Source organism: Pan paniscus, chromosome 15 (assembly GCF_029289425.2).
Source record: "Pan paniscus chromosome 15, NHGRI_mPanPan1-v2.0_pri, whole genome shotgun sequence".
NCBI lineage: Eukaryota > Metazoa > Chordata > Mammalia > Primates > Hominidae > Pan > Pan paniscus.
In genome coordinates this window covers 69,900,887-69,911,340 of record NC_073264.2, presented here as the reverse complement: position 1 = coordinate 69,911,340, position 10,454 = coordinate 69,900,887, and the positions used below count along the sequence as shown (strand labels likewise).

General features: G+C 53.2%; 1 protein-coding gene across 1 annotated transcript; it reads left to right on the top strand.

Moving 5' to 3' along the window:
• The first annotated feature begins 218 nt into the window (after positions 1 to 218).
• Positions 219 to 8,889, top strand: ZFP36L1 (ZFP36 ring finger protein like 1). Its single transcript, XM_063596260.1, has 2 exons — positions 219 to 3,679; positions 6,071 to 8,889. Exons 1-2 carry the CDS (start codon positions 3,623 to 3,625, stop codon positions 7,028 to 7,030), a joined length of 1,017 nt encoding a protein of 338 aa, XP_063452330.1. The 5' UTR covers positions 219 to 3,622; the 3' UTR covers positions 7,031 to 8,889.
• Positions 8,890 to 10,454: the final 1,565 nt, after the last annotated feature.

Genomic DNA, 10,454 nt, shown 5'->3' with positions numbered 1-10,454 from the left:
AAATGCAGATTCCCCGGCCCCATCTGGGCCGGGGAATCAGCATTCCAAGCTTTAAACAAGGGGACTCCAGGTGTCTCTCTCTCTCTCTTTCAACCTGAAGAATTTGGGGGATTTTGCAAATGACCTGAAGCCTGAGAGGAAGTGCAACACTGCAGGGCTCTCAGGAGGGGGTACCCTGCTGACGCCTGTGACTAGGCCTAACCGTCTGGGGTTCTGCGGCCCAGTGCTGCACACTGTCATCTGCCTTGAGGTGCGCCTGGGGTCCAGATTGGCCGATGAATATGTACACCCGCAGCGCCTCCTTCACTCCGAAGACTCACTTTCCCCCTTGCACAAAACCGAACATCCCACCCCACCACCACCTCCAAGCGAAAATACCTGGGCCGCCCCTCCCCACGAAGGGACGCGCTCCAGGCGAATGGGGAGGGCCCGGAAGTCGGGCCTGGGACAGAGGAGCCGGCCCACCGCCTCCCGGTCGGAAGCGGCAGTGCAGGTGAGGCGGCGGCCAGCCTGGGGACTGCGCGGGTAAGGAGCGGGAGGGCGGAATGCACCGCGAAGTTGGCGGGGGACGGCCACGCACGCCTCGCCTCGGCCTTCCTGCACCGTAGGGGCTGGCCGCCCTCCCGCCACCCCTGGGCACCTGTCGACCACGTCTGGGCGAGGGCGGGTCGGCTCCCGCCCTCGGGCCCTCACCGCGGCGGGGACGCCGGGTCAGCGAAGGGTTAAGGGACTCGCTCCCTCCTCTCGGCTCCCTCACCCTTGGAAAGTCCCCGAAATGACGTTTCAACCCGACAATTTAAAAAAGAGTTTAATTATAGAGACAGGCTCTGGGAGCTGGAACAAACCCTCGGTCGGCGGGGCCGGTAAACAACTCGGGAGCGAGCGGGCTAGGCCAGTCGCAGCCTTGCGGAGCCCGCGCCCCCGGGGAGAGGGGGAGGGGAGGGCCTCCGGGAGTTGGAAAAGCCGAGGAAATTCGAGGAATCAGCTTTCTTTGGAAAAATCCACTTTGTAGCCATTCTGGGGCGCCTGATGGTGCTCCTGGCCGGTCCCGCAGCCTTGGAGGGAAAGCGGCGCCGCCCGAAGCAGGGGCATAGCCGGTGCCCCGCGGGGACAGGCCCTGGGCCGGGAAGGGGGCCCCGCCCGCTCCCAGTCCCCTTCCCTTTTGCTTTTTTCCAGCCCCTCCTCCGGTCCCCCCAGCTGAGCTTCGCGAACCCTCGGGAGTTAAAGACCAGCCGGCCCCCTTTTTGGGGGGGTGGGGGGTGGGGAAGCGGGAATGGGTGGAGGCCGGGGGAATAAAAAACCGAAATAGCTTCACATCACAACTCAGACTAACCTTGTGGTTTCAACGCGCACTCTGCTCTGTCCTGAAATCTGGAACTCATTACCTCATCACCAAGAAACTGCACGAAATCTCTCCCCCACCGCCCCAACACCCACTTGGGAAAGGAACGAGCAAACATCCCTCAAAGAAACCTACACTTGAATGATTTAAATTAAGGTGGATGGAAGTTATTTCCCTTTCTGGCGCTTGCCAGATTTCAAGAAAAGCTGAAAAATGGGAGCGGGGGAGGGAAGCAACAGACGGCTGGAGGGCAGCAGCAGAACAAGCGAGGGGCAGCAGCCGGGTTAAAGTGGGGGCCATCCATTTCGGGCAGAGGAGACAAATGAAAGCCGACCCCGCTGGGATCACGTAGGTTCGTGGCTGCAGCAAAAGTTGGGTTTCACAAAGTTGAAAAACAGCCGGTTTCTCAAACAATTGTGATTTGGAAGGTTTCGCTGGGTTTGCCCAGATGTTTACGAATAAATAAGAAATGCAGTTTTAAAAAAGTGTGTTGGGGGTGGTGAGAATGCGCTCTCTTCGGCCCGCCCCGTCCTTTCCAAAGAAACGTGCTCATAATGGGGTGACCTAATTACATCGCAATGGAACTCAATCTTAGCCACTCCGCAGCACCGGGTTTCATAACAGACTCGGCGGCCTCGAGTGCTGGGAAGAAACGTGCGAGGGCCGAGGGGGGCGGCGGAGCCCGCGTGGAAATCGGAAAGAAGCGCAGCCCTGCGACTTCCGCCTGGGTCATCACGCCAGCAGTCGGGCCAAGGCGCAGGGGGCGGGTGGGGGACACGTTAACTTTTTATTTGGGTGGGCGGCATCCAAACCTAACAGTATATATTTTATCATTTTCAAGGGAGTCATGCTCCATTGCGGGCCCTTCGGTTTCGTGGCTCCCATGCCCCCCTCTCCACCTCCCGCCAAAACGGCGCAGCGTGACAAGCCATATGTTCCACTCCCGTGGGGGCGAGAGAGAAGCAACAATAAGTTAAAAGTGCTGCCTCCCTCCACCTCTTTACCTTCATTCTTACCAAAGTAACCTTTTTTCATTGTTCTACAGTCTTGAGGTGTGTGTGGGGAGGACGGAGGAGGAGGGAGGGTTGTGGCGCCGCCCAGAATTCGGAGCGCGCGTGGAAAGTAGTGAGTTGCTCGGTGGGCTTTTTCTGGGAGGAAGGGGCATTCAGGAAGGATTAGGGTTTTCTTGACTAAAAAGTTTAAAGATTGGATGCGTGAAAAGAAACGCCACGCCTAGGCCTGGTAAAACAATCGTCCCGGGTTGTGGTCTTTTTTTGCGGCGCCCCCCACCCGCCCACACCCGGAGAGCGCCGGCTGCAAAGCGAGCGCGAGTGTAGACGCGTGCGGCGCACTAAATTGTGCCGCGCTCGCCCCCGCCAGACCATGTCCTCCTGGGGAAAAAGTTTCCCTAGTCCCCCCAGCACCGCGCCCCCACCCTACGCCCCGCTGGAAAAAAAACAGCAACATAAAATCCTAGGCTTGAACATTCTGTGCGTCCCAAATTTCTAATGTCCTCGGCCTGCCCGGTTTGCCGAAGGGAGCCGAGTGTCGAAGAGAAGTCGGGAAAAGGTAAGTTGTGCAGACACTTGGGGAAGTTTCAAGGAGACCGCCAGCTCAAGATGGAAACCGCGGCCCGGGCGCTAAGGACGGGCTTCAGCTCCCGCTGGCAAAAAGAGAAAGTCGAGCCCGCCTTCCTGCCCAACAAAAAACAACAACACGACAACAAGAACCCCGGAGGGAGTGGAATGAGTGACGTCACAGCCGCGCTCTGAGGCTGACAAAGGAGGGGGCGCGCCCCTCCCGCTCTGCGCCCGCGCGGCCCCGGAGAGGGGGCGCCTGAAGCGCCGGGTAGGGAAGTCAGCCGACTCGAAACTTTTCCTCTTTAAGAAAAAAAAAAAAAGTTGTGCGCGGCTCACAGTGGGGTTTTTTTTTCCGCCTTGTTTTCTCGTCTCCCCTCCCCCTTCTTCCTTTTGAAAGTTTCTTCTCCTCCCCCTGCCCCCCCCTCCCCGCCTGACCGCATGGCTGATTCAACTCCAGTGTCAATCAACTTCTTTTTCCTCCTCTTCCTCATTTAAATAAGTTTAAAGCTCCTCCTCCCCCCGGCCCACCAAATCTGAAACTTTATAAATTGGGCTTTGCGCGCCCCAGCCCGGAGTCAGAAAGGCGAGGGGCGCCGGGAACTGGCGTGTGGGACTCCAGACAGGAGAGGCTGCGCCTTCCCCGCACCGGGACCTTCGCGACACACCAGATCCTCGCCCCTGGCTCGCGCGAGCGCACAGGATGACCACCACCCTCGTGTCTGCCACCATCTTCGACTTGAGCGAAGTTTTATGCAAGGTAAAGGGGGGCGGAGCATTTGCTTTTCAAAAAGTCTTTTTCTTTTGCCTTAAGAACCCCCAAAAGTTTGGGTCTTGGAAGGCAGTGGGGAAAGTGGTGCAGCGAGATGATTCTTTTCTCCTCCCGCATTTCTCCCAAGTTTGAAGGAATTTGGCCCCGTCCTTCCCACCCTTTGAGTTTCAACAGTTCCTGGCGGGGATTACATGTGAATCTGGAGGCCAGGGTTTTGAGGGGCGAAGTTTGCCTGGCAGGGCAGCCCGGGGGCTTCGGGGGGAGGGCTGGGATTGGGACAAGTTTTGGGCGATTCTGTTTTACGTAACGTGCTGCTGGATCCCAGGTTTGCTGGTCTGATCGGGTTCCCAGTCTGCGCCCTAGGTCTGTCCAGCGGCATTACCCACCCGTGGGGTTGGGAGTGGGAGGTCCCTCGGGGAAGTGAGTCTCGGGACAATGTTTTCCTCCACTCTTTGGGGGGAGCTGGGGATATGCGAGGAAGAAAGGCCAAGTTGTGATTCAAAAAGATGTTGCAGAACAAGTTTGCAGTGGGGCTTGAGTCCGCCCTAGCTCCGTTGGGCTTCTTCCCGCGATAGCCGATCGTGCAGCAAACTTTGGGGTGAAAGAGGCATTCAGGTTGACCCGCTTACCTGTGTTGCCGAGGCATTGCGGCTCATCGATTGCGGGCGGGGTTGGGCGGGGAGGTGGCGACAAAATGCTGGCTTGAACTCGAGAGTCCCGCGAGTAAGGATTTAATGGGGGCCTCCTTAAAACATGTTGCTTGTCAGCCAGTGTTGAAAAAGCAAGTTTTAAACTCGGAATGTTCCAGGACTGCGGTTTAAATGTACATAGCAAAAGTCTATGGATGTTGTTAAATTTCTTTCCAACCTCCCCCTCCCAATTTGAAAGGGTGAAGTTGCTGGGCTACTTTTTAATTGCTGAAGTGTTTTGCCTTCTCTTAACACGTCGGGTCATGTTGCTCTGTTTTCCCAGCTTGCTGCTCCTGTTGGTGCAGCTGCCAACGCCCCAGGGCTGCAGGGTTGGGGTGCAGGGACGCCGAGGAGCTGAAGAGTAGCATTTAAAAAGTTTGGATTTTTCAGCTTCCTTCCCTCCCTGCACATTCCCAAACTCCACTTGCCAGCCCGGCTGCCAGCGCTCCCCAACATTTCTTCCTTCTTTTCTCGACTCTCCCGCTCTTTGATCTATTTCTTTCTTTGGCCCCCCTCCCCCCTCAGGACTTTTTAAATGAACCTCATTGTTGGGAACCAGCTCTCGACTGGGTTCCTGTAATCCTCTCGGTGGGGTGGTTGCAGTTACAGATTCCCGGTCCCCCCCTGCTGATCCTAAGGGACCAACATTAGAATTTGCACAACGACACCCACATGGGCTGGGAACTAACTCCTAGGTCCCTGACCTGCACCATTTCCAAATCTTGGGTACAATTTGGGCAGGTGACCAGGGTCCTATTGGAACAGAAACCTGCCATTGGTGGCTCTGCCCCCATCCCCACCACCCCCAATCCGCTATTGACTAGGAGGTGGGTAGGGGGGTTGGTGCTTTCCTTTTCCTTTCCATCTGTAGCTTTGCGTTAAAGATTAAACACTGGAGCTCTTATCCAAGCTTGCTCTTGCAGCCAAAAGACTAATTGCAAAGGCATCTTCTCAGTGAAGGGGGCGGGGTGGGCTAGGGCTGAGTGGAAATGGTGAGAGAGATTATTGTAGAAAATATCTCTTCCGGGAACTTAGGGCAAAGAGTTTTATTTTCAGGAATCACATCCCTGTCTCCCCCAACCTCAGACCAGGCCCCCAATCTCCTCCCCACAAGAAAAAGCAAAGGCAGTCTGAAAACCTGTTGCCAAAGGAAGGGAACACTTCTGAAGGAGGAAGTTGAGAGTCTTAGGCCAGGTCTTGAAGGAGGGGGTATCAATTAAGCAGAGACTGATTGGAAGGGGACCTAACGTAGCCTATGATCGACTCCTTTCTGAGGTTTACCTGTTTTTGTCGCGGGCGGTGGCGGGGGCGGGGTGCGGTAATCTAGAGAGGTCTGGGTTGTGTGAGATATTTTGAGTTGAAGAATCTGTTTGACTAGTAAAGAAGTTGAACTTTACAGATTAACGTGGTAGCTTTGGGGACAGAGGATATGGGGGTTGCATTGCAGGAGTCAGCATGGAGTAGGGTGCTTGTCACACAGTTTGGATCTTGTGGTTTCTTACGCATGGGGCCAAAATAAACCCAGGTGAATGGCCTATGGGAGGGAGAGAGGGAAGGGAGCTTGCTAGAGCCGAGGTAGAGATGAGTTCTTTGAGAAAGAGCGGGCGTTTGTGGTTGTGTAGGGGCTGCCCATAGTGGACATCCTGGTGGATGTCCTCCGTCCTTACCATCCTTTCTCTTCTCTCTCCAGGGTAACAAGATGCTCAACTATAGTGCTCCCGGTGCAGGGGGTTGCCTGCTGGACAGAAAGGCAGTGGGCACCCCTGCTGGTGGGGGCTTCCCTCGGAGGCACTCAGTCACCCTGCCCAGCTCCAAGTTCCACCAGAACCAGCTCCTCAGCAGCCTCAAGGGTGAGCCAGCCCCCGCTCTGAGCTCGCGAGACAGCCGCTTCCGAGACCGCTCCTTCTCGGAAGGGGGCGAGCGGCTGCTGCCCACCCAGAAGCAGCCCGGGGGCGGCCAGGTCAACTCCAGCCGCTACAAGACGGAGCTGTGCCGCCCCTTTGAGGAAAACGGTGCCTGTAAGTACGGGGACAAGTGCCAGTTCGCACACGGCATCCACGAGCTCCGCAGCCTGACCCGCCACCCCAAGTACAAGACGGAGCTGTGCCGCACCTTCCACACCATCGGCTTTTGCCCCTACGGGCCCCGCTGCCACTTCATCCACAACGCTGAAGAGCGCCGTGCCCTGGCCGGGGCCCGGGACCTCTCCGCTGACCGTCCCCGCCTCCAGCATAGCTTTAGCTTTGCTGGGTTTCCCAGTGCCGCTGCCACCGCCGCTGCCACCGGGCTGCTGGACAGCCCCACGTCCATCACCCCACCCCCTATTCTGAGCGCCGATGACCTCCTGGGCTCACCTACCCTGCCCGATGGCACCAATAACCCTTTTGCCTTCTCCAGCCAGGAGCTGGCAAGCCTCTTTGCCCCTAGCATGGGGCTGCCCGGGGGTGGCTCCCCGACCACCTTCCTCTTCCGGCCCATGTCCGAGTCCCCTCACATGTTTGACTCTCCCCCCAGCCCTCAGGATTCTCTCTCGGACCAGGAGGGCTACCTGAGCAGCTCCAGCAGCAGCCACAGTGGCTCAGACTCCCCGACCTTGGACAACTCAAGACGCCTGCCCATCTTCAGCAGACTTTCCATCTCAGATGACTAAGCCAGGGTAGGGAGGGACCTCCTGCCTACTCCAGCCCCTACCCTGCACCCACATCCCATACCCTCTTCTCCCTACCCATCCCATTCCCCACAGGCCCTACATTAACAAGGTTAAGCTCAACCCCTTTCCCCCAGCACCTCAGAATGTGCCCTCCCTCTCCCCCTCATAACCCCACCTAACATAAGGACAAGTCAATTTGTCAGTAGCTTCTTCTGGCTTGAAACCCCCTCCCTGGATTTTATAGCCCACTTACCATGCATAACAGACAAGTCCCATATTTTGTCAGTAGATGCCTTTTTTTTTCCGGCTTAAGCCTTAAGTGCCAAATCACAAGAGAAAAAGCAGTAACAGTTTACAGAAGCAACTTAGTGCCTTGTAATCTAACTTTGTCACTGTGACTACATTACCTCTTCAGCGCCAGAGGGCACCCGTGGGCCTCCCGGAGCCTCTGCCCATGGGGGGGTGGAGACCTGGAACCAGCAGCCCCCTCCACTGGCGACACAACTGCACCTTCCCTCATTTCAGTCTCCCGCACACTTATTCCTCCTCCCCTCTTCCCGGCGGCACCTCTCCACCTGTACCCCCCCCCCCCACCCCTTGGAAGAGTTGTTGCCAGACCAGGGTTTTGGGGGAAACCTGTCTTGACATTCAAAACCTTTTTCTTCCCGATCTGAACCCCTGTTGACTAATCTTGCCTGGGTTTGTGTAGGTCTGCAGGAAGGAAGGCTGAAAAAGCGGACGAAGATTTTGACTTAAGTGGGACTTTGTGATTTAATTTTTTCTTTTTTTTAAGTGGGGAGGAAGGGGAAGCTAGATGGACTAGGAGAGACTTGATTTTGGTGCTAAAGTTCCCCAGTTCATATGTGACATCTTTTTAAAAAAAATAACAACAAAAAAAAATGAGAGAAAAGCTAAAAAAAAAAAAATGTAAGGGGTGAGCAGTTAATGGTATTCATTCCACATACAATATCTGTGTAAAACGATTTCCTGTAGAAGTAGCTTTAATGGTTTTTGCTCTAGAATACCGTAGGTCTATCCTTAGAGCACTCACGCCATGCTTTCTTCCCTGGGTTTTAAACTTCATATAACTTTCAGAAATTGGAGAGCAAAAATTTTGCTTGTCACTGCACATCAATATAAAAAAGCTTATTTAACTTATCAAAACGTATTTATTGCCAAACTATGCTTTTTTTTTGTTAATTTTGTTCATATTTATCGGGATGACAAATCCATAGAATATATTCTTTTATGTTAAATTATGATCTTCATATTAATCTTAAAATTTTGTGACGTGTCTTTTTCCTTTTTTTCCACAGTTTTAATATATTATTCTTCAACGACATTTTTTGTAACTTTACACTTTTTTGGTTATTTTATTTTAAAAAAATGAAAAATTAATTTAAAAAAATGCAAAAAACTGTTGGATTATTTATTTTAGAAATTCCCCCCTTTGTGTTGGACTGCAAATTGAGTTTCTTTCTCTTTAGGCCTTTCACAACTAGGACTGAGAATGTATGTAAAAGTTCTGTGACAGTACAGAAGGAAAACAACTTTTTATGTATAGCTTCTAAAAGGGAAAAAAAAAAAAAAGAGAAACCCTTTGACTTCCACGTGCCCATCTCAAGACATTCCACTCACAGATTTGAGGTTCTGGATTCCAGGTCTGGAGTTTTCCAATGTTAATGTAAACAGAACTGGCACACACACATTAAGATGAATGTAATTATTATTCCTCTTGCTGGTCACTACCGTCGCTTTCTATTTCTCTTTCTTTGTGTGAATTTATTTAAAAGAAAAAAAAACTTTTTGTAACGACTATTTGCAGTTTAAAAATCAATAAACCCCGTTTTTTCAAGAAACATTGATGGTGGAGCTGGTTTTACTTGGTTTTGGTTTGACTTTGCCAGTAAGGTTCTCCCCTTGTATACCTTGCAAGTCCTGGGGAGGGGGAGGCGGAGAGAGAGGGCTGTGGCTGTGGGTGGCGGCATCTCTCATCCATATAAGCTAAGCCTATAGCTCCCTTCCTTGATGCTGGCAGTTTGCTGCGCTTAGAGGGGACGGGGTGGAGGTTTTCTGCAAAGGAGCCTGGACTTCCTGCTGTATTACTTCTGAAAAGACTGTGCAGTGTGTTAGTTGTTGGCTGAATAGCAACGGGCCCAGCCTTGCCGACACTTGTGTGGCCTCTGCGGTTCTTCTGGGGAGCCAAGGCTCAGGGCCTTCCAGTCCGCCCCGTCCAGCCTGTGCTCTTCATTCCTTTGGATGGTGTTTGGGGTGCCAAAATGATAAAAGAGGACCTAGCACTTGGCACACTTGCAGGCTTGGATTTGAGTGAGTTCTTTTATTGGGGTGCCTTGGGCTCATTTTGCCCATAAGAAATTTACCTCAGTACTGGCCTCTCAACACCTACCCGTGTGGGGAGGGTATAAGGAAGCACTGCCTGCTTGGAGAGGAATGTCCAGCGGGGTGAGGGGCTCAGTCACAAGGAACTGGGGACTGGGACTGGATTTGACATAGCCTTTTGGGTTTGGAGGGCTGTTAAGGGGAAGTGAGTGTTAACACTGGCCAACACAACACAGCAAGTCACCAAGGGTTCCCACCACCTTAGTTACAATCTCAGGTGCTATGCAAAATTAAGTATGTTGTCATCTTGGGAAAGGTGGGGTCTCCTTGGCTAGATGCACCCCCACCAAGGCTAGATGACCACTTAAGAGGTGGCATTTCACCCGCCGGAGGAGTTGGAACTTTCACAAATCTTGAGTGTGAGCCTTGGGAGGATTTATTTGGGGAGAGGCAGAGATTGCTATTTGCAGCTCACTTGCCTTTGGTTCCTTTACACCCAGGAAGTTTTGGGAGTTCAGCTGAGTCACCATGATTCCACCAGGCCTCTTCCGAAGGTCTGCAGCAGACATTGGGCAGGCCAGGGATGTCCCTGAGACTCGAAGACCTACCTCTACCCTCAACTCATTTCCCTGGTCATCAGATATCTACTGGGGGTCAGGGGGTGAGGTAGAAAAATAGGGACTATTACCTGTTCCAGGGCAGGGGCTGGTGGTTTAGGAAGGGGAAAAGCAGCCCTTCTTAGGACTGGAGTAAACCTAGGCCTCTTGTCCCTTAAGGAGGAAATGAACTTTGTGTGTGTGTGGAGGTGGTGGTGGTGGTGGTTGGTGGTGGCATGTGATCTTCCTTTCGGAGTAAAAGCAAAAAAGACATTTAATCATTCACCTTGAGCTCATTCCCTACAGGCATACCTGAGCATGTGGCAGACACCTTTCTAACTTCCCCCCTCATGGTGACGCTGGTTAGGTTCCTAGAGGCCCAGGTGTACCTCCTGGCCAGCCCTGAATTTCCTCTAGAGGAGACAGTCCTTTGACTGAGTCAGTCCTTTGACTTTGTCTAACCAAGATAGAGACATTGACTACTGGAG

Excerpts from the sequence above, each read along its gene's own strand:
- ZFP36L1 (XM_063596260.1), top strand. The coding sequence starts at position 3,623 with ATGACCACCACCCTCGTGTCTGCCACCATCTTCGACTTGAGCGAAGTT. Across the intron at positions 3,680-6,070 it reads TGAGCGAAGTTTTATGCAAG|GGTAACAAGATGCTCAACTA; the intron begins GTAAAGGGGGGC and ends TTCTCTCTCCAG.